Source organism: Gossypium hirsutum, chromosome A12 (assembly GCF_007990345.1).
Source record: "Gossypium hirsutum isolate 1008001.06 chromosome A12, Gossypium_hirsutum_v2.1, whole genome shotgun sequence".
Classification (NCBI taxonomy): Eukaryota; Viridiplantae; Streptophyta; class Magnoliopsida; order Malvales; family Malvaceae; genus Gossypium; species Gossypium hirsutum.
The window spans coordinates 81,110,767-81,134,552 of NC_053435.1; the positions used below are offsets into that span (position 1 = coordinate 81,110,767).

General features: G+C 32.5%; 2 protein-coding genes and 1 pseudogene across 6 annotated transcripts; all 3 read right to left on the reverse strand.

Annotated features, from left to right (window-relative positions):
• Positions 1-5,920: 5,920 nt before the first annotated feature.
• LOC107948192 (tubulin gamma-1 chain-like) lies at positions 5,921-10,328 on the reverse strand (annotated as a pseudogene).
• Positions 10,329-13,361: 3,033 nt separating this feature from the next.
• Positions 13,362-17,160, reverse strand: LOC107948190 (CMP-sialic acid transporter 1). Of its 2 annotated transcripts, XM_016882659.2 has the most exons (8): positions 16,853-17,160; positions 16,661-16,744; positions 16,350-16,564; positions 16,173-16,251; positions 15,426-15,595; positions 15,130-15,316; positions 14,836-14,913; positions 13,362-13,793 (listed from the first exon to the last, which is right to left on the reverse strand). In XM_016882659.2, the coding sequence occupies exons 1-8, from the start codon at positions 16,901-16,903 to the stop codon at positions 13,650-13,652; spliced, it is 1,008 nt and encodes a 335-aa protein (XP_016738148.2). In that variant the 5' UTR covers positions 16,904-17,160; the 3' UTR covers positions 13,362-13,649. The 2 variants fall into 2 exon arrangements, with proteins under 2 accessions (XP_016738148.2, XP_016738149.2); XM_016882660.2 differs by lacking the exon at positions 16,853-17,160 and having other exon boundaries at positions 16,350-16,581; positions 16,661-16,716.
• A 1,069-nt stretch (positions 17,161-18,229) lies between these two features.
• LOC121210901 (mitochondrial adenine nucleotide transporter ADNT1) lies at positions 18,230-22,241 on the reverse strand. 4 transcript variants are annotated; one of them, XM_041082816.1, is made up of 8 exons: positions 21,831-22,241; positions 21,669-21,717; positions 21,407-21,570; positions 20,721-20,758; positions 20,358-20,470; positions 19,932-20,045; positions 18,928-19,272; positions 18,230-18,628 (listed from the first exon to the last, which is right to left on the reverse strand). In XM_041082816.1, the coding sequence occupies exons 1-8, from the start codon at positions 21,986-21,988 to the stop codon at positions 18,545-18,547; spliced, it is 1,065 nt and encodes a 354-aa protein (XP_040938750.1). In that variant the 5' UTR covers positions 21,989-22,241; the 3' UTR covers positions 18,230-18,544. The 4 variants fall into 4 exon arrangements, with proteins under 4 accessions (XP_040938750.1, XP_040938751.1, XP_040938749.1 ...); XM_041082817.1 differs by having other exon boundaries at positions 20,727-20,758; positions 21,831-22,218; XM_041082815.1 differs by having other exon boundaries at positions 19,932-20,060; positions 20,727-20,758; positions 21,831-22,218.
• Positions 22,242-23,786: the final 1,545 nt, after the last annotated feature.

The following is a 23,786-nucleotide window of genomic DNA, read 5'->3' on the forward strand; positions in this document are numbered from 1 at the left end:
GTTTTATTTAATAAAAATAATTTTTTAACATAGTTTCATTTAATAAAATATAAATAATACAACATAGTTTTTTACAACTATCAACTATTTCGATTTGGACATGATCTACTTTATGGCCTGGGTTCCTACACTATCTGCACAACTTCTGATGATTGGTTGTTTCTCGGATATCCATATTGGTACGTATTTTAGTCAAGCAAGGTCAACCCTTTGGTTTGCGACGTAATTCTCTATCCGATATCAGCTTAAAAGGAGCAAGCAATACAAGCGGTCACTTATGTTCATCTGGGTCATGTGGGAATACGTGTCTCTACACATTGTACATGGTTTTTAGTTTGTACACTTCGTCGACATAACTCATAGGATCTAGACGGAGATTCTGACAAGTTGCAATTACATGAACGCATGGATAACGAAGTGCGTCAAACCTCCCAGTCGTAAGTCCTATTTCTCAAGTGTACACGATATTGCCCGCCAATAATACCTTCGTGTAGTCTGTCAAACCCCGTCACACGAAACCATAGATTGTCTCGATCGTGACAGACTGTGTGCATGGTGTTCGCCCGCACCTTCGTCTTGCTAATTTCTTGTAATACATTTGCGCACCACACACGGCCTCCTTGCATTTGGCCTTTATAACTCGCTGCTCGCTTTAAAGATAATGCTGCTAAACGAAAATATCTCTCGAACAACTGATGTTATCGGCAAATGACGTGTTCTTTTTAGAACAAAATTTATGCATTTAGCCAGGTTTGAGGTTATATGACCATATCGTAGGCCGCTGTCGTATGCTTGTGTCCACTGTTCGAAATGTATGTTACAGAGATAGTCTACGCCTTCATCGTTAACTGAATGCAAAACCGCTAACATCTCATGAAAACGATCCTTACTTATCTCATACCCTACCAATATAAGTTGATAGCGAAAATTACATACCATTTTTTCATTTAAAATAAATTCAATATTACAAACAAAATTACATTAATAGATATTAAATACCTATGTTGGTCACTTGTCGTTTTTCACTTGTAAATCGAAATTACCCGTAGTAGTTGGACGCAATATGTCTTAGGCAATACCGATGGTGTGTGCGATGCCACAGGCTTCCTTGTCGCTCAATTACGACTAGTATTTCGGTGCCCCGATCCAATATGACGCAGATATTAGGTTAGGGGCAAACATGGCTCCTTAACCTAGAAAGAAAGAACTTCAGTCATCAGCTGACTCCCCCGATGTTATTGCAAACGCAATTGGAAAGATTCTCTCACTGCCATCCTGTGTCACAACTAGCAATAGTCGATGGGTATATCTACCGTAAATAAAGATATCGTCAATTTGTACCAATAGCTTGCAATATAAAAATGTGTTTCGACATTGCTTAAAGCTCCAGAACAGACACTTAAATACTTGGCATCCACAGAGCAATCAGTCGTTGTAGTACGTAGGTTCCGTTTCAAGGTCTGTTACGCAACCTAGGATATATCTCTCTAGCACCTGACACCACTACCACACTTTATTATATGAAGTGCCCCACCCACTATGAATCTTTTCCAACGCCTTCTGCTTAGCTATCCAAGCCTTACGATAAAAAGGCATGTACCTCAACTGGCTACGAATATTGGCAATTAAAACCGGCACTGAAGTTCTGGGATCGACCTTCACCGTCGGTAGTATTAAGGTAACTAATATATCTAAATTCATCTTGGGATAATCTTCCGAAACACCTGTCAACGAAGTACGTTAAAAAATACAACAGTACATAATAACAATACTATTAAAAACTCTAAACAGTTAGTGATACTGTACCAATAACACATGTATGTGGACCTTTGTACTTTTTTTCTCCCACAAGCCTATCTTTTCCTCAACGAGGCCATGATTTTCCATGAAAATGTATCGTCTTGTACTGCATACTTAGCCTCAAACTTATTAGATTTAGATTTAACCACGTTGTAGTTAACCACATTCATTATGCTATGTTGTTTTAAGACAACAAGAAAACTATCTTTTTTGGAAAACTCTTTACCAACTTCTAATTCACCTGAATCTAATGAGAAACTTGTACGGTCACGCCTTCTGTGTGGTAGATCTGGAAACTCCAATGGATCATTTTGAGATAGATCGACATTATGCATGTGGGCTAGAGACGGGTACGCCCTGAATCGTGGATCTTCTTCTTTATCATCTGAACCCCCTTCAACATCTTCAGGTATGGTTGAAGCAGGCTCTGGTTCAGAAAATAATACAACTTTTACACCATCAGGGTCAGCTTCTCGAGGTGGATCCGCATTAGACTCATTATCTTACCCATCATCATATGCAACGTAGAAGGTCCCATCGTCGGTGGACGTCGTATGGAGTACATCATCCCTCATTATGAACGTTTCACGTCTCCAATCAAATGTAGATTGTCAACAATTAGAAGTTGATGTCATTCCCCAGTATGTATTTCCAACATCAAAATCGACCCACTGAGGTGTGTCTCATCCACTAACGGAGTGTCGTGTAGGGGTTGAGTATTTTATATTGCTACTAAACACGGGAGCTTCCGTGTTTTGCCACCCACTAACGGAATGTCGGGCGGGGGTCGTGTATTCCTCTCGACCAACAGTAAATGTTGAAGCCGCAAATGCATCATTTGGCAATGAAAATTATACATATAACTCAAGATAGGGTGATCCACTGGCGAGATAAGTCTGCATCATTGCCTCCAAACTATGAGCGCATTTGATGTCGAATGAGTCATATGTTACAGGATCAACTGAAGCACAAAATCGATACTTACTAGACAAAACTTTCATTGGCGTTGTTCCGAAAATTTTACGCCTAATTCTTTTACGAAGTTCTGTCAAATCTATGTTCTGGTTAAAAACCAGTCTCGCTGTATTCTCCGATAAAAAAAAATCATTCTCAGTGTTACAGACCTCACTATCATAGTAAATAACAGCACTAATACGTTCACTGATCTTCAATTTCTTTTCTTCTTAACCTTTCTATTTTTTTTTGTAAGTTATGCAACATGAGAATAAAATTTGACTCATTTATAACCTTATTTTTCTATGAACTACTGTAGCAAAAAAAGTCTACGTGGGAGCTTTTTTTTCGAAATTTTCCTGATAGTGCATCATCCTTGAAGCGTTTTCAACACTTTGTTCAGAAACGTCTATCAAAATTATTTTTCTACGAACTACTGTAGCAAAAGAGCGTCCACGTGAGAGTTTTTTACAGAAATTTTACTGACAATGCATCCTACTTGAAGCTTTTTCGACACTATTTGTTCAGAAATGTCTACTCAAAATTTTTTTCTATAAATTATTGTAGCAAAAGAGCATCCACGTGGGAGCTTTTTCCAAAAATTTTGCTGACAATACATCCTGCTTGAAGCGTTTTCGACACTATTTGTTCAGAAACGTCTACTCAGAATTATTTTTCTACGAACTACTGTAACAAAAGAGCGTCCATGTGGAGCTTTTTCCAAAAATTTTGCTGACAGTGCATTCTGCTTGAATCGTTTTTCGACACTATTTGTTCAAAAACGTTTACTCAGAATTATTCTTGCAAAAACCCTAAACCTTGAGACAAAAATTTTTATTGCTTACATGTTTTTTTAATACCCTAAACACAAATTTATTTAAAAAAACTAAACTCTAATTTAATGAATTAACCGTAATACCCTAAATTCTAATTTAGTATTTAATATTTAAAAATAATAGTTAATTTAATGAATTAACCCTAAAATCCTAAATCCTAATTCAATTATTTTTTTTTGAAACCCTAACCTTAGCATAGCTCCAATATGTATATATGCTGCAATCATTTTATCTTTGAAATTTTTTTTTTCGTGTATGTACATTGGAAATTAATAATTAAAAAATCAAAAATAAACTTGTTACAAAGTAAAAAAAAACTTAGCTAATGGATCAAAAATAAAATGATCTAAGCCATTGATAAGGAAAAAAAACTTAAACACTGAAGTAATCGAATTACCAAATTGTTGTTTACACGTTAAGAGTTATTTAAGGGTTTTTTACTAAAATATTATAAGAAATAAAATATTAAAATAATATGTTTAAACCATTATGTATCAATTAACCTTAAATTTAATCAATTAACCTTAAACCCTAAATTAATTCTTAATTTAATCAATTAACCCTAATACCCTAAACTCTAATTTAATATTTAGTATTTAAAATTAATAGTTAATTTATATCCCAATTCAATTGATTTTTTTCTTAAAACCCCTAAACCTTAAAAAACCTTAACTTAAAAAACACTAACCCTAAATCCTACAAAGCCTTAACCTTAAATCAATTAAACAATAAAAAACCCTAACCTTAAAAAAAAGGCAAAAAACTTCCCTAGAAAAGGATTTTGTCCACGTCAACAAATTGCGCCATCAAGGATGCGTTTTGTGCTAACGTGAACAAAACGCCCCTCTCAAGGAAGCGTTTTGCTGACAAGTACTCTGAAAATGCACTTATGTGGACGTATTTTCATGGAAAACGGCCTAATCCGATAAATAACCCAATAAACGACCTATTTCCGTAATTAAATTTTTTAAAGGACTTTTTTAGGTAAAATGGCCCAAAACAAATATATAAATGGAGAAGATTTTACTCACATCAATATCAAATTATAATAATTTTATATAGTTAATATTTTATTAATCTAACTAATTCAATATCTTTATCATCCCAATTAAAAATAATACAAGTATCATAAAAATCTTTGTACTAAAATTTAAATTATATTTTGGCTCATTTACTCAAAAATAGATAAATTACTCTTTATATTTGGATCGAAAAACAAACAGCTAACATGACTAACAATATAATCACATAGTTACATGTCATGTCTCATTGCGATGTACAAGAACCAATTTTTAACAGAAAAAATAAATAGATTTTTTAACAAAAAGGCCAATTTGCTCTTTGATCTATAATGTATAAGAACTAATTTGCCTATTTTTTTTTATTAGAGAAGACAAAATGCAATCTAACTTTTAGTAGAAGAGCCTCCATAATACTTTTACTTATTTTCTTATATATATATATATATTCAACCCTCAAAAGTTTTTACATCAAATAATTAGATACTTTTAATTTATTCAAAAACTTAATATATGAAATATGAGAATAAGATTATTAAAGTATTATTCATATGAAAATTCATAAGTGTGTATAAGTAAATCCTTTTCCTATACAAATATATGTCTAAACTTTATAAAAAACATAAAATACCTTTAAAACGTTTATAACAAAAAAAAATATACGAAAATGACATAAACACTCAAATCCCAACAATAATTAATGCATGCAGAGTATTTACACAAGAAGTCCGGAAAATCATGTAAAATATCAACAAATAAGACAAAGAAAGATACTCAAACAAATATATGGATGGACCATAGAAGAATATAGAGCACAAGCTATGTTGAACCCACGCACATGGATTGGATGATAAACAGTAGTGGAATGATATTTCTTGGGTCAAATGATTTTAAGTACCTAGAATAAAAAATAAAAAATAAAAACTAAGGCTTCATTTGTTTGGGCGATTAACTGTGGTGCGGTGCGTTTAACTTATTTTTTGTCTCACGCTACAGTATCGCTACAGTATCTAATCTCACCGCCACCGCTGTTTTTACACTAACCGCAGCTAAACGCACCGTCCATCCAAACTCACCCTAAAAAATATATCATATTACATGCTATGTTTCAATAATCCACAACACTTGTTTTCCTTTTTTGACAAATACAAAAATGACAGTTTAATTTATTTTTTTACAATCCACTCCCCAGAATGTTCCTAATATTAATGCGGATATCCTGAAAGAAATTTCAACCAGGTGACCTTTTATCATATAGTTTTAGGAAAAGTATAACAAAAAACAAGAAAGAACTGGTGAAGCACGAGGCCGTTAAAGGTAAGAACTTGAGCAGATTCTATATATCAACTCGAGAACAACATTGAAACCTACGGCAATGACAATGATTGCAGATTCTATATCGGTTTGAGCACGTGTTCATGTCTCACTAACTCGAGCCTAAGTAACACAGTTGAAAAACTTATAGTAGGTAGTATTGCAAACATAGATAAAGTAGCTTTAACAACACAAAAAACCGACTCTTGACTGAAGCTATCTCCAAAAGAATCTAAATGTTGCAATGATTTCCTCCTACTTTTCAACATAATTAACACCTTATGGTCCTTACCTGAGAGAAAATACGATTCTGTTCACACTTCCAGTTTCGGATCCAGTGTTCCCGAGGCATTTCCTTCTGCGCTTAAACTATGGCCAGGATCCTACATAAAACATTGTTATCAGTGACGGTAATAGATGCTCAAAATTGGAAATGTTACGACCAGCAAGGCATATACCTCCATTCCCCATTTGATATAATCTGGTGACTCACAAGCCTTGTATTCATCAACCAAACTTTCAATTATATCCCTTGATTCATCAAACTCTGAAAGATCATTGTCCTGTTCACATTTGCGAACAAAGTAGGACAAAACATCATTATAATGCAATTACTTTTGTATTCAACTGCAAAATTTGATTTGATTTTGGAAGCAAATGGCATGTAGCACAACTAACAAATGGCACTATATATTTTATTCATGGAATTTAGATCTTTAACCAATCTATAGAAGTGAGACATGCCCTGCTCATAGGTTTACAAATTCATGCGGTCCATGTAAATAGACATGGTAGCAGCTTATAAGTACATTGCATAAAAACTCATGCATGCAAGACGTGTGTTTATGGGTTCATGTAAACACAAACAAAAATCTTAGTGGAAACAGTCATAAATAGGAAATAGCGTAGAAATAAAACCACGGAAGCATAAAAGCTAGTAACTCACAGCAAACATTGGGAACTTCCGGTAATTGTCAAGAAACGCTTGCTTCTTTCTTAGCTTCTCATACTGGCTCAAACATTTGCTGAAGAGATGCCGGATACTGGTGTGGCTTGCTAGCATAAGACCACTCACCTGATCCGTACAAAAACATGCTCAAAGTTGTTATTATTAAATTCAGGCCAAAACGTTGTGAATTATTCTGTATTGCAGCAATATAAGCAATCTGATCTTGAAAAACAAGAATTAGAGTTGTTACCCTATGGGCAGTCTGAACATATGGGGACTTTCTAGAAAGAGCAACCTACAAAAACACCAAAAGAACAAACAGATGATATAGGTTGGTTCAGATATCATAAGAAAGAAGAAGCAACAAAAGAGACAGCGTCAACTATGAAGATACCTGAATACTTGCAGGGCCCCACTCAATAAAATTTACTAGCTTCCTTTCACGAATCCTCTGTAGACTTTCATGCACCTGATAAAAGACATGAAATTATTTAGCATTAGCAGCCAGAACCGGTAAGAAGATAATACTGAACCATAATAAAACTAAAATAAAGTTATCAAACTAAAAGAAAACTTTTAGTGTAACAGTCAGCAGAAGAGCAAGATGCCCGGTAATCTTGATAAAGGAAAAAAAATTACAGCCATATTCACAGGCAAAATCTTAGAACTACACCAACCTTATGACAGTTTCCACTTCTTTAAGCAAAGGTATAACTAAAACTGCTAAAGAATGCAAATGTTATTGTAATGGCCAAAGTCAACAAAAAGATCATCAAGGGAATGCTCATTATTAAAAAAAAAAAAATAGTAACGAATAAATGTGAGACTTGATAGATGTATTTCCTGCAAAAGTTATAGAATTTCCAAGAAAAACATAATTACAATACCTGAGTAGGATCTACTTCTCCCTGAATGATATTAAGTATTGAAATATACTTTGCTTGGCTAGCTTCTTTTGTGCGTGCATAAGAGGAAACCATGATATTTTTTGACTGCAAGAAAGCTTATGGTCAGAAAATTGCAATCTGTTCTGCAAAGAAAAGACAACTTACATATCTTACCTGGAGAAGTCTTCTCATGACATCAAGGACAGTTGTTTTGCGTATCACATTGGCCTGCCAAGAAGAGAAATATTGGCATCAGATTACAGAAAATTTCTTTTTTATAAGAATACAAAACAAGACTAAAAACATTAATCTGTAGTGATGCAAGACTCTGAAACGATCAATATGAAAAAAACAAAACTTATAGCGTATGACATGAGTATTGAACTCACCTGGCGCTCTACTGTAAGTGGTGTGTAACCTGTCATAAGAAAATGACATCTTGGTGTTGGAATTAAAGAGGCAAGAAGACCAACCAATCGCTGTTCATGTACCCTGGATACCGCAATGTAGTTGTGCTTGCAGACATTACAGTGGAGACCAAAGAATTTGTTTGAGCAAATGTAGGATTACTTAGATGTAAACGCTCCACAGCAATTCTATTAAGTGCAGTATTGTCAAGAACAACAACACAATCAGCATTTACAGTTAGTCGCTTGAGAGTCAAAAGTGAGTTGTAGGGTTGGACCACCACATCACTTGTCTCCATCTGATTAGGAAATACACTATATGTCTGGACCAGCTTCTTACTGTAGCGATCATTCAGAGCCTCCAACAGATAGGAACCCATACCTTCATTATAGAATGAGAGTAGTCAAGTTTGTAACCAAGCTGAAGTCTACAAGAAAATTTCACTAGCTTATGACGAATATACTACTGTCTATTGTCCTAATTTAGCAGCCAAATCAAGCAACCATATGTCAACAGGTCAACAAAAAGAGAAAATAATAAGCTTTAAATCATCAATTAAAAATCCTTGATAGGCCAAAAGAGATGGATAAAAAGACAAAATATGAAGAGAAGAAGAGGAAACCTGAGCCTGTCCCTCCAGCAATTGAATGACATAAAACAAAACCCTCAAGACTATCACTTCCATCAGCTTCTCTGTCAATCATGTCCATTATATCCTCTTCAACACCCTTCCCCTGTACCAAAATCATGACACAAGGAACTAGATTTTGATAAAAGATTAATGATTGAAAAGAAAACTAACACAAAACACACATGTCATGTAAGACCATTACACAGGAATTTACAATATACTCAATTACCTATAAAACAAGCAAAAAATGAAGATGGAATGGAAGAAAAGAAAAAAAAAAAAGCCTGCTAACCTCAACATTTCATGAAACCATTTATCTATTCTACTGTAAATAATAATTACTGTTAGTTGGAAAAAAATCCACCACATTTTTCCTAGCATGTTAAATTGAAATAATGTGCAGAAGCCGCCACAAGTTTCTGATTGTCATTCAAGACAGACTATAATGATGAGATAAACGCAATAGGAAAAGAAAGTTAAAATATTACTTGAGTATAAGGAACAATGAACTTCAATTACTAAAGTAGAATAAAGTTGACCACAAAAGAAAACACGAGTGAAACTACCTGATGATATCCACTGGCCCAGTTGTTTCCAGCACCTCCACCATGATCAGAAACAAAGATGTTTTCATGATTGTACAGATTCCGGTAATCGCTATTTTGAATTCCATTAATCACTCTAGGTTCCAAATCTATAAGTAAAGCACGTGGAATATAATGCTGATCGTCAGCTTGGTAGAAAAAGACATCTTTCCTGTCACCTCCCTGCATCAACCATGCCAATCGAATCAAAGACATTGAGAATCGATCCGTTTAACTCGCTATAACTGACTCGACTCACTTGTCACTACGTATTCTTTTACATCTCACATAAAATTATCTAAATATCAACAAATTTAAATTACACCGTAAGCTATGCCTAATGAAACTTCAAGACTTAACCTACAGCTTAATTAACAAGTAGGTTTTCGCAAATTCATTACAGACATTTCATCCGTACTAAATCTGCGAAGAAACTAATAAATCAACATGAACTTTCATAATTAACCGGAAAGTGAAGATTTAAACTAGAAAATGATAATAAAAAGCAACAGTAATAAGAGAAATTTTGAAAAAGAATAAGAAAACCTGAGTAGCGAAATCTTCAAGTATGCCTTCTTTGCTTATGCCGTGTTCGAGGCAGAGCTGTTTCCAGAACTCCATGCCGATTTGATTCCCACATTGTCCAACCTGCAGTGTTATGATTTCTCTCGGCATTACTTTTTTTAGCTCTGTTTTCTTTTTTTTTTCTTTTCTTTTTTTTCCTTTCTACTGAAACTAGGGTTTGGAATTTCGGATCAAAATGGGGGAAAAGAGTGTTTGGCGCCAGAGACTTAAAATAAAAAACAAAAAAACAGAGATGAGGGAAAATTTTAAAAATAAAACTTTTTTTTTCTGCATTTCAATGCCTTTTTGGCTGTTTTCTTATAGTAGATAGGGTCAACTACACCCCAGTCACCTACATCTCTTCATGGTTTGAATCATTTAGCTCGGCTTGAACAATCATTTGAAAAGTGAAAGAATTTAAGTAAAAATTTAGTCTTCAACAGTAGACTTAGTAAAAAGTAAGCTCGTTTTTTAGATGGTCAAGTCTTAGATAAAAATTTTTTTTTTGGGCTCAGCCCGATACATTTATAAAAAGAAAAACTATTACTTTATATTATTGTTTTATCACTGTTTTAGTATCATTTCGTTATTATATTATTACTATTTTTTTGTTATTGTTTTGATATTGTAGAGCTCTTGTTTTATTATTAATTGGGTAAACTACAAAAATAGTCACTTTTGTTTGCATCCGATTACATATTAGTCACTTATGTTTGAAATGTTATGTTGTAGTCACTTACATTATTATTTTGTTACGAATTGGTCACTTTAACGTTAAGCTCTGTTACCTCCTTAACAAGGATCCTACATGGCCATTCAAATGGGTTTTAAAGGCCAACTTGCATGTCCTATGTGGCAGTCCAAATTAAATTTAATTAATTAAAAACATATTTTCATCCTAGCAAATGGATTTTAAGTTGATATGTAAAACCCATTTGGATTGCCACGTAGGATTGCCGTTAGGGAGGTAATAGAGTTTAACGGTAATGTGATCACTTCATAACAAAACGATAACATAAGTGACTAAAACGTAACATTTCAAATCTAAGTGACTAAAGTATAATTTGAGACAAACAAAAAGGACCATTTTTTGTAGTTTACCCTTGTTAATTTGGCTACTATTTTAGAGCTATTTGCTTGCTAAGTTACACTATCTTGTGTTATTTAAGTATAAATAATTTTTTTAATTTATTTTCAAATTATTGGAAAAAAAATTATTTTAATGTTTTAGTGCATTTGATTTATTATTTTTATTTTTATTTTTTTATATAAAAGATGATATTGGTGGATCGGGCTGGACTAAGGTAAAATTTTAGACCAATTTTTTGAATCGGCACAATTCCGGGCATAAAATTCTATTGAGCCCAATCCGGCCTATGATCACCCCTAAGGTCACCTAACTATGGGTCATTTTCTTTTTTAGTCACTCAACTATATTTTTTTTTATATTGGCCACCCAACAATGGATTTGTTTCTTTTTTGGTCACCCAACTATGAATTTTTTAAATTTGGTCACCAACTAAACAAGATTATTGTTTTTGGTTCAATTGAACTTTTGGTATAATAACAATTTTAGCCCTCAACTTTTACATATTATTTGATTTAGTCACAAATTTAAAAAATTAACCGAAATTTACAAATGGCCTCAATTTTATCCTAATTTAAAAAAATGATAAGAAATATATAAAATACAAAAATATTTTCAACAAATATAATAATAAATTTAAATTTTATATTGGTATTGATATTAATATTAATATTAAATAAATAAAAACACTCCCCACCGCCCCTTCTTCTCCCTCTCTGCTTTATGCTTTCTTTCTTTTATTGTCCTCAATGAGTAAGCAAAGCAACAATGGTTATTAAAAAGAAAATTGGATTGCTTAACTTGCAATAGATCTCCAGATGATTCCATGGGGCTAGTGTTTCAAGATAGTTCTTAAATACCAACAGTCACCATGCTTATGAAATTTCAAAAACATCAACAGCAGTGGAGGGAGACGGGGGAGGGGTTTTCTTATTTTAATTTAATATTAATATTAATATAAGATTTAAATTTATTGTTATATTTTTTTGAAGATGTTTATGTATTTTAAGATTTTATATATTATTATTTATTGTCAACAATATTTTTTATTTATATATATTTTTTAAGTATATTATTATTTTGAAAATATTTATGTATTTTTATATATTTCTTTGATTTTTTTTAATATCAAATTGAGACCATTTGTAAATTTTGAGGGTTAATTTTTTAAAATTATGACTAAATTAATATAATATGTCAATGTTGAGGGCTAAATTTATTATTATTTCAATTTTTTAAGTATCATGGCATCCTTCTATTGGTGTAATTAACGAAAATGGACCCAAAAACTATAAACTAATACCGCAATTTTATATTTAGATCATAATTTAACCAATCCGATGAAATTATAGAACATAATTATTTAAAGGTTTTGGAGTATTTATATAAAAAATGCATTCAAGTATAATAAAAATCATTTTATCTAGAAGTTAACTTTTAGAAATTTTAAACTTCCTATTTTAATATAAACAAAAAAAAATTCTTTTAAATTATAATTAATATCATTATGATAACTTTTTTTATCTTTTTCTTCTTTTATATCATCTTTAAATTAAAAAATTACAAATTTAATAATCAAATACATATTCAATAATATTAAAATATAAATTTGTTATCATTCCACTTATTTATTATTTATTAAAAAATTAAAAAAATGTTAATATAAAATATTTTCACACCCATATTTTCAGTGTGACAAAATCCAATATATATACCTAAAAAAATAATTAATAGCATTATTTAAAATATAATAAAAAAACTATTGTTCTATTTTTATTAAAATATATAAATAATTAAAAATTGTAGCAGTAGAATAGGATTAAGTGGGGAATATTGAGTCAGGTGAAAAAAAAAAAAAAGACAAACTGCCCCATCTCTACTATCGGGTTGTTTGAATTTGGCTTCGATTTAGTCGTACTAGAATCAAATTGTAAACACAGTGTATCAAATTGTAAACACAGTGTATACGTACCGTATAAAGAACTTGGGTCTAACTTGTAAAAAAAAAAAGAATCAATAAAATTTAAAGGTGAATATTTCTTTAATTCTTTTCCAGCACACCAAATCCAAGTGGTACATGTAATAGGTATATGCATCTAATTTGAGCTCACATTTAATGGCCAGGTCGACAGAAAGAATATAATATTAATACTTTAAAGACTCAATTAGAGGATTTTAAAATACGAGGACCAATTTAAAATCTAAACCATGGTTCGAATACTTATGATGCAACTAACCCAATTAATAAACAAACAAAAGTTAGTATACAGAAAAATGGTGAACCACCAATGATGGTTTGATTTCTACCATAGCTAGCAATAGCTGAAATACCAAAACTGCAGCAATTAATCTACATTTAAATGAATGTTTTTAATAAACAAGTGTCTACTAATAATTCAAAATGTAATGAAAAATGATCAGTTGACCTTTGTTACAACTAATCCCTATCATGTCATATGGTTTCAACTATAAATATCTTACTAATTACCTACTGGATGAATTTCATTTCCTTGTGTAAAAAAATATATGAAATATTAATAAACTAATTTTCCTTCTTTTTTTTCATAGGAGAATAGCAAAAGAATTACATACTTTAGAGAAAAGGTGCTGTGATCATCATGAATCTGTTTTACGATCGACCAGAACATTGACGAGGCTCTCTGGATCGGATTTGATTGCTGGCGGGATGTCTACGAGCATATGGGGAGGGGCGAAGTACATATGTAGTGACATCATACAAACAATGATTCCCAAGAAAAGCTGCAATGACGCCGAGAAAACAAAAATATATGATCCAAGGTTAGAGAAATGGTGAAAATGTGGCAAGCAAGTTTTTGTATGTTTCAAGAGCTATATAAAATGATTAAAACAGAAAGGGTTAACAGGTAGATTACCCAACAAGTTGATCAAATATTCTGGACTACATGTGTGTTTGTGTGGGTGTTTAACACTTTTTGTTAACAATGAAAGGAAACATCCAGGTTTGGAACGCGAATTACGAATTACGACACACTTACGTATTAAGGGTGGTTAAAATACCTGAGAGGTCCTTGTATCATAGGGATTGGATCAATTTAGTCCCAACACTATTAACAAGAATCAAATAAGTCAAAATTGTAGCAGAATTAACATTTTCTATATAAAAGATGTCTTGAAAATTATTTTTTAATTGTAGTTCAATTCCAAACAAAAGATTTTATTTAAAAAACCATAAAACATTGAAAATATTAACTCCGTTAAATAGTAAATGATATTTTTTCAAAACAGTAAATGTTAACTCTATTCCAATTTGGCCTTATTTAATTCTTTTTAATAGTACAAGGACTAAATTGATCCATTTAATAGTATAGGGATTAATTTAATCAGATTTCTATAAAAAAGGGACCTCTAAAGTACATTCACCTATTAAGGGCTTATCTAGTTCAGACAACAGTTGATAAAAAGATTGTGGAATATGTCTGTGTATGTGTGCATGCGAGTTACTGAAAGAGAGGGAGAGATCTCCGATCCCTCTCAAATTCAATAATGAGCAAAATGGTCCCTCTCAAAAAAAGTGGAGTAATTTAGTCCTTGTCAATTTAATCACAATTGTTTCAGTAACAAAGCTCGCTTGATTTTGATGGATCCAAGTTGCAGACTTTCGAAATTATCAGGGACTAAAATTGCTCCACTTTTTTAGAGGTACCAATTTACTTAATATCAAAATTGAAAGGGTCTGGAAGGTCTTTTTACCTAAAGTAACACACCTACATACAAAATTAAAGGCTGGATATCTTGCTCAGACCACAGCAATGAAGCCTACCTGAAGTGTTGGCTTGAAACTGAAGAGGAACACAGACAGAACCATTGTCAATAGCATGGCCATCGATGTGGAATATACCTAAAAGAATAAGTAAAAAGCAAATAGTTGTTGTTAGAGAAATTGGGGAAAAAAATAAAGAAAATATGAATTTACCATCCAAAATTGCAATGATCATACAGCATAACAAGGAGAAATCTCCAAGTTCAAATATAAAACCACAAAAAATATATGATGAAATGACAATCACCCTATGCATACATAACCAAAAGCAGAATCAAGCCAAAAAGAAGGTACCTTGACTATATTGTCAGCATATTTCATTAACCATGAAACCAAAAGCCCGGTAGAACCTAGATTTAGCACGACCAACCAGGTTGTGATGCTGTACCCATTAAACAGCCGTTGCCACCAAGGTCCTTTCTCAAATCCACCTCTGAAATCATCCACTACAAGCCGTGCCATATTGAAGATTGAACCAAAACTGGAAGAGGAATGTCGAATCAGAATAAACCAACCAATGATCATATTAATCACTTTAAATGACTTGAACTTTGCAATGAACATTTTGTAATTGTAAAAGGGAAACCTACGTGTACAACTGTAGGTTCTGCCAGTATAAGCTGTCGTTGTTCTTCTTCATCAGGAACTCAGTATAAACACCAGCCAATGCCGAAAGACAAGCAGACAAAATTCCTAACATGTATCCTTGAATTGGTGCTGAGAACAGGGAGTCACACGAAGCCTCTCCACATCCTTTGACCTTGATAAGACGGAAGGATATTTGAAAACTAAATACTCCACTAAATTGTTGACATAAAATCGCTCGCACAAAAACAAAACAAGAAATTTTAAAATTTTCTAGGAGATAGACTGCTTCAAGAGCATATATTATTGGTCCTAATGAGATACAACAGCTTCCTACAAAGAGATATTTCATTTTTAACTAGTTTTCGCTTCTCACCTTCCTATCTCGAAAATTCTCCAACAATATACAAAACATTTTATTCACTTAACTCACTGCAAAGAAGACCATCATATTAATTAGTTCTTCCAACTTATTTCTCATTCGATTTCTCTATAGTTATTCCAAATCTAGCAAAACCATTGCTTGATTTCTCATTTCTCACATGGGATTCAAGTTTTAACAAATCAAAATACATTAGAGGCTAATTTTCCAACACTTGAGAAATATCAATCCCAAATCAAAGCGTAACTAGTCTTCTAGTACAATTATCATTCATAACATCTTAACCAGATACAAACTTGCATTGATAACCGCTGCAGCGCAAAACACAGTGCGAAAAACATAAACAGTTAGTTTTGAATCCGGAGTATACCTGACTTGTCGTTGTTCCGACAGCCAATAGAACAATCGCCATCCATTGTAGATTTGAAAGCTTCTTCTTAAGAAACAACCTAAAAAATGACGAAACAACAACAACATCAATGAGCAACCCCAATTTTGTACATTAAAAAAAAGTTCCAAAATACAGAAATTAATAGTAAGCACACACCTGAACAAAATCCCAGTAGTGACAATCTTCAAATTACCCATTATCTGATACGTCGATGTATCAACATACATAAGAGTAGCAAACTGTACATTATTATGGATCAAGTAAATAACTGAAGGAATAGGAAACAATCTAACACTCTTCCAATCCGTTGTCATTTTCGGCGGCGGCGATTTCTTTCGTTCTCTCCATAGAAAAACACTTGATACGATAAGCTTTAAAAAAAACAAATCTATATTAAAAAAATAACAAGCCATCTTTAGATCTAAATTAAGAAAATTCAAGTGAAATTTTGAAGGAAAAAAAGTTACCTTAAAGACCTCAGCAAGGAAAGGGATGGTGGCGTAATCGTATTTATATTTGCCATTGGTTTGTGATAGAGTTGTTAAGATCCCCTGCAAAATTTAAAAGATGAATGTATAGATCTGATCGTAATTTTATAGAGTGGGATAAGCAAAATGAAAAAGGGGGGGGGAATTAGGGTTTGAGGTTTACTAAAAAACCTGAGAACTGGTGAGGATGGTGAGAAGAGAAGCTACTAAGTACCACTTCATTATCTTTTCTTTCTAAAACCGTGAGAGGGAAGCAGTTGAACCAGTGTCAGTGAGCTGATGAGGGAGAAAGAAAACAGAGAGACGGGATCGTTCGAGCTACTCAGTGATCCAACTGATACAAGCTCAGAACGTCGTCGTTCCTCCTGCGGTGTTTAATTTCTGTTAGCTGTCGAACTTGAAACTTGATTTGATTAATCAACGTCCGAATTCTGTTGAACTTGATTTAATCATAAAAAAATAATACTAGAATCTAAGATAACTTAAAGGTAAATTGAATTAAATTTAAAATTATGGAATGATACAAAAATTTTAAAAACTGATCTAATGTATTAATTTGGTAAATAAATTTCTTTAGTCCTTTCTAATTTCAAATTTGAGTAAAATAGTTTGTATTAAAAAAAATTAAAGTAATTCAATACATTGTACATAATTTGAATTGATATATTTAAAATTTTGATCTTCAATATTTATATATTTTATTATTTTTATCTTTATTTTAAAAAATTTTAAAAATTTAATCTCAATATTTATACATTTACGAGATAATTTTATTAATTAGCATCAAATTGATAAATTGTTTAAACTTCAAAATAAAATTTATTATATTAATAAAAGTTATGTAGATAAAAAATGTTAACATTTTAAAATTAATTTTACTCAATTTTAAAATTAAAAAATATTCACATTTTAAAATTAATTTACTTTATTTCGAATAAAAAATAATTTTACCTATTAATCTAAAAATTTACTTTCTGCGAGAGATTAAAATGCCTCATTTGTCTTTTTCGTTTGACATAATATTTCTACTAGATTTCATCGAATCCACAGTAAAAATGAGACAGATAATTTCTTTTAAAATTTATTTATTATATAAATGGAATGGTAACAAATTTACATTTTAAAATTATTGAATAAGTGTTCAATCATATCTATGGTATGAAATTAAATTATTTTGGTTAAAATAATAATGTACTATTAATTTAATCGGTAATTTCATAGATAATGGAATTGGAACTCGTAAAAACAAAACCATGGATAACAACATCCTTGAGTGTAATCATATCAAGCAGAGTCCAAACTTTGAAATTCAAGATTCTATAACTCAAACATCAATTTCTATACTCTAGAGAGCTATTTAAACCTACTTATCTTCGTACTCAAGCTCATTCGTAATTAACCTTTTTATATAATAAGATGTAATTTCATAATATAAAAAATATATATTAAAGTAAAAAAAAAACTCGATTAAACTCGCAAGACATTCTAATATTGCAGTGCTCGAATGCAGCCTAAGCTGTTCGAACTCAGCTCGGCTCTGCTCGATAATTACAAACAAATGGTTATTCGCATTGTTCCTTCATCCTTATTGGCGCAACACGTGAATGAGTACAGTGTTCACATAGGAAACATTTGAAGCCATTATAAGACATCATACAGGCAGGCAGTGTCATGAGCCGAGACTCGGTCTAGGTCCGAGTCGGTGCAGCTCTCTGTGTACAAGTTTCTAAAACTCATTTATGAGAAACCAAATAAGAGTACTAAGAAAACAGTCCCTAGTTCACCTTTCTATCTGTTCCATTGCCTACAAAAAAAGAATAGCAACACACCTCATAAACATTTCAACCTGAATGGGGCCCGATTTCAGTCTGATATTCTAATCTCAACCCCTAAAATGTCCTTCACCACTTCATATGTCACAAACGCGAGTGCTATTGATGGTACAACCTGGAAAACGAGAAAAGGAATAAACGATCAAATGTTGACAGTTGAAGGACAAGATTTACTCGATTATAAGACATATATAACATCCCATTCTGGTCATTTGCATCGGTTAGTGAATGTGTGCTCAGTATTTATTAGTCTTACTTTTTAACCAGATGCTAATCTTTGCCTAATCCGTGCATAAACTCGTCAAAGATCAAAATCAAATAATGCAGAGGTCTCGATGATATTTTAGTATGAATTGAAAATGTTATTCGAGTATTTATAAACAAATGAACATTTATGAATCAGAAGAGACTGACCTTAACAGAATTGGGGACCAGACCCTTGTATAATGCTCCAAAGCCCTCATGCCTAACAGTTTTCCTGAATGCATCGATCATGCCGGTATACTCGAGAGAGGCCTTGTTCCTCCCATCACCAGTGACAACAGAGGCTGCCTCTTTCCATCCTACCATTTGCATTCTTCTTCGAATCACGTCAAGAGGGTAAGCTACGGTTTGGCCAACAGTTCCAGCAGCAGCCCCGCAAGCAAGCCTGGTCGTCACGCTCAACTCAGAGTCTTCAACCAATCCGAATGCTTTACTTTTGATTAACCAATCTTTTAGAGATTCGTACACGGCAAAGTTCAGGCCCACATATGGTATCTGAAAACACAAGATGAATTCAAATGAACATGCAATAAATAACTCAGTCATCATTTTTTACCTCCCAAAATGGGGATACAAGCATTATGCATAATTCGTAGGAACACGATGGAGCTGACAAAAGACCAAGAAAGTAAAAGTCATAACAGATAAAAGCAACGGCAATTCCGAAGAAAGTACTAAGTGGGAGAAGCTGATTTTTTTGTGTGGATCTGGTAGTTATGTGACCCTTAGAAAGAAGGATGCTTCACTTCTCCCCATTTCTTTCTCTTTGAAAGCCCTTATGTGCTGCCAAGAAGGCACGCTGTCATCACATCCATAACACTCAAAAATCAATAAACAATAGACATTCAACTGAAGACCCCTCTTAAACGAATAGATATAGATGTCATGGCTACCAAAAGCTTGTCCTGTAAACAACTCGGTCCTAGCTCCCTTAAACTATCATGTAACTGCTTGCATTCCTTGGGAAGAAAAAGGCAGTATTCTATGAAAAAAACTTCCTTAAACAAATAAACATTTTGGATCCAGGATTTGAACAGTAAACATTTCAGTTTTTAAAGCTGCAAACGAGATAACATCTGATTATTTTGACTGGAGAATAAGGGAGGCACAGGAAACTTTGCATGAACTCTGAATAGAAGAACTAAATGACTCACAACTCCGATGACTGAAGGAAGCCAACCCTTGTACAATGCTCGTGGGCCTTCTTCACGCAACACAGTTGACAGAGCATGGAACATTCCCCTATACTGAAAAGGAGAGTTGTCTGTCTGCAATAGGCCCAACTAAATGATTAAAAGCCCATTCAGTCAAACTACAAGGAACAATCCCTGATATCAATGAAAGAAGATATAGAAGCTTAAAATGAATCAATATTTGTATTGAAGAATTAAACTTTTTTTCCAAATTTTCTTCTTACACAAATAAATCAAGGAACTAAAAAAGTTATACTAAAGTTTATTGTTTATTACTAAGTATTCCCTTCTGCAGCTTCATCTTTTGATAATATTTGAGGTAGACAAAACCAGCGATTAAACATTAACTTCATGCATCTGCCAAGTAAATGATATTTAAGACAATACCTGTACAGTAAGCCTGCCTCGTACCATGTCCATTGGATAAGTTGCAGACATGGCAATTATTCCAGCACATGCTCCAGCTCCAAGGCGTAAAAGAGGAGTGAGCTGAGCATCATCTGCAGAATTAACAGAACAAAGGGAAAAAGCCTTACATGAGCTTTCAATACTTTATGGACTAATACATAAATTTAATGCCAAACATGACGACATCATTGCAGAGCATTCCCATGAATGGGGTCCTTCCTAATAGTAATGAACATATTGATACTTATCAATGTAATAACAAGGTCGATGTGTATCAAACAATGCAAGTTACAAAGATGCGATGATTGCTCAGCAAAAAGATAATGACAACATAAGCCGTACTATCACCAGTTTGCTGTCGATACAAATATAGGATTCCCCTGTCAAAAACAATTACAAGGAACAATCAGCCAAAACAAAACACATTTCCTTCTGTTCAGAAATTGAATGTGCGTGGCAGGAGCAGTGCAAAAAAGACCTTAAGCCTGATAGAATGTGATTGCATAACCAAATTCATTTATGCGTCACACTAGTATGAAATGCTTTAGACCGATTAACGATATTGTGGTCTGTGGGAACTAACAACTAAATAAACATTTATATATCTATTTCTATATACTTATATAATTAGCCTGAGTTGGTATCCCAAGTTAACTCAGCACCCGCTCAGTCAAGGTTAAAAATCTATTATTAATAAAATAATGAATATAAATACAATGGTTTTTCGGCTTTTACTTTTTGTTACTATTTTTATATGAAATGCTTAAAGAAACTAACTAAAAATGAGATGTCTAAAAATTGAACCGAGCCTAAAGAAGACTTATTTATAATTACTTTACCATCTCAATTGTTGAATAAGCTTTTTATAAATATAATTTTAATATTAATTTTTTCTTTCACCCACATCGAATCGTACCTCTAACATAGTCTTAAAGACAATAACCAATTTCAGTATGATAAATTTACTTGAGTTTTACTACTTAAAAACTAACAACACAAAGATGAATTGAACAGTGTCAGAGTCCTACTTTGACGCTTGCTCATAGCTGAAGAACTTGACGGCAGAATTTGGAACAATGCGAGCGCAATTAGTACCGTTGCCTTTGAATAATCCGCGAAAACCTTCTGTTCTCCAAATGTACTTCAAGCCTTGAATTGTTCCATTGTATTTTATACTATGTGGATTCTGAACCTGAAATTTTTATTTCAAAAGAGGTAAATTAATTAACAAATTTAAATTGTCTATTTTTCTTAATCTAAATAAAATGCACATTAAAAATTTTAACGAACCTGAAGTAAGATTTTTAAACGTTCCAAAGGAGCAACGGCAGTTCGTGACCTGCATACATTAAGCAAAAGATCCATTTTCAAATTTATTTCCTCTAAAACTTGAGAAATTCAATAACGTCGGAGACGATCTCCGCCAGCGAGAGAGAAAGAGAGAGATCTCACACTCCACCAGCAACGCCGCCGGCAACGAGAGACTTGCAGATACTAAGAACAGCATAACTGGGAGCTTTAACGCCTTCTCTAGCGAGCTTCGCTTCTTCAGCTAGATTCACGATCGTCGAAACAGCTGATTCACTAGTCTTCACATCCTCCGAAGCCATCGAAAACCAAAACACGGCCAATATATTCAAATCCACTCTCTCGCCGTAGAAACGGTAAGAAGTACTTTTCTGGTGGCTCCGGCGGAGTCTCGGACAGTCGTCGATGATTATCCGGCGACTCAAGGGTCCGATCTCCGAGGCGATATATATTATAGTCAAAAGAGGCTCCGCATTTCTCTCATGCGGCGCTTCTTTTCTAGTTTTTTGCGTTGGAAAATGTTAAGAGAGGTTTGTTGAAAGAGGTGTGGTGGTGACGGCTGGCTTTTGGGAGCATGAGAGAGTGACACGTCAACTATTTTGAGAGCGTGTACGTTGTTGCTTTGAGAGCGCGTGGATCTTGTAAAGTTTTTCCTGTGCGAGGAAAAGGAGGAACCTTTTTGGTGGTCTCTCACGTGCTGTTTTCTCACATGTTCTTACATTCAATTGTTGCACTAAAAATTAATAATTAAATTATTAGTAACATTAATATTTGATTTTTTTAATTAAAAAAATTATTTAACTCACCGAATTATTAAAGTTTTTCTTAAAATTCTTTCTAATAAATTTTTTTTAAAAATCCAAATTTTGATGAAATCTAAATTTAGGAGACAATGAGTAATGGTAGAACATAATAATAAAAAAATTGCAAAATCTTTATAAGGTCATCTAAAACTTTGTAAAACTTTAATTAAGTTGTTTCAAAACTTTTAAGAATTTTAGTTAAATCCTCTAAAAATTGTAAAAAGTTTTAACTCAACTCTTCAAAATTTTTAATAAATTTAATTAAGCCTTGTAATATTTTTTTTTATAAATCTAATCAAATTGTATACTAATGAAATAATAACATAATCAGTAATAATTAAGGCTTTAGATATTAAAGATATCAATTGTCACAGAGTTAGAACTTTAATTTTATAATTCGTGTTGATTTAAGCTATTCGTTTGCTTAGAGTTAGCCTAAAATGTATCTGAGTTAGCCTAACTCTCACAAAGTAAAATTATCTCAAGATACCGAAGTAAGCGAAAATAATTCAAAAGAGAAAAGAGTTCGAAAAAATATAAAAGCAAAAGTACAAAGAATTATCATCCTCATAAATAGGACAAAAAAATTTATAAATAAAAGGATAATACATTTCAGCATATTTAAACCCATATCCTCTTATATTAATAATAATATATATACCAATGAGTTAAAAAACTTAATGGAGACAAATTAATCCTTTAAAACAATTGTAATGGTAATCAATCTAAAATTTTGAAATAAATTCCAGAAATAAATAAATAAATAACCACTAGCAAGTGAGACAAAGATTTGGTAGCAGTTTCTTAGTTTCCTACAGTTACCGTATTTATTTGTTTGTCAGAAAGCAGAAACCTGGAGCTTCATATGATGACGACATGGCATTCCTCAATTTACACCTCATGTGCCACGTCATCTTCTGTGGTTAACTGCGCCCGCCCTCATGGATAAAATATTATAAACATTTCTATATTAAAAATTAAATTATATTTCGTCTTATTTTAATAAAAAATAAATAAAATAGTCATTGCATTTTTATCCTCTACTATTAAAAATGGTGTTATTGATAGAATAACCAAACATTTACATGTAGTGTGTTATGTATACCTCATTATAACGTACATAAATTAGTTTTTAACAGTAGAAATGATAAAATTTTTAATAGAAAAATTAATTTACTCTTTAATTTAATATATAAGAATTAATTTCATCGTTTTTAAGTAGAGAGGGAAAACAAAAACTAACCTCTAAAATAAGAGCATCCCTGATACTTTTATCAAAATTACAATAAAGAGTATA

Coding starts and splice junctions, on each gene's coding strand:
- LOC107948190 (XM_016882659.2), bottom strand. CDS start 16,903: ATGAAGTGGTACTTAGTAGCTTCTCTTCTCACCATCCTCACCAGTTCT. Junction 16,252..16,349: donor ACTACTGGGATTTTGTTCAG/GTGTGTGCTTAC, acceptor GTCATTTTTTAG/GTTGTTTCTTAAGAAGAAGC. Junction 13,794..14,835: donor GTTTCAAGCCAACACTTCAG/GTAGGCTTCATT, acceptor GCGTCATTGCAG/CTTTTCTTGGGAATCATTGT.
- LOC121210901 (XM_041082814.1), bottom strand. CDS start 21,988: ATGGCTTCGGAGGATGTGAAGACTAGTGAATCAGCTGTTTCGACGATC. Junction 21,571..21,668: donor GTTTAAAAATCTTACTTCAG/GTTCGTTAAAAT, acceptor TAAAAATTTCAG/GTTCAGAATCCACATAGTAT. Junction 20,061..20,357: donor GAGGCAGGCTTACTGTACAG/GTATTGTCTTAA, acceptor TTAATCATTTAG/TTGGGCCTATTGCAGACAGA.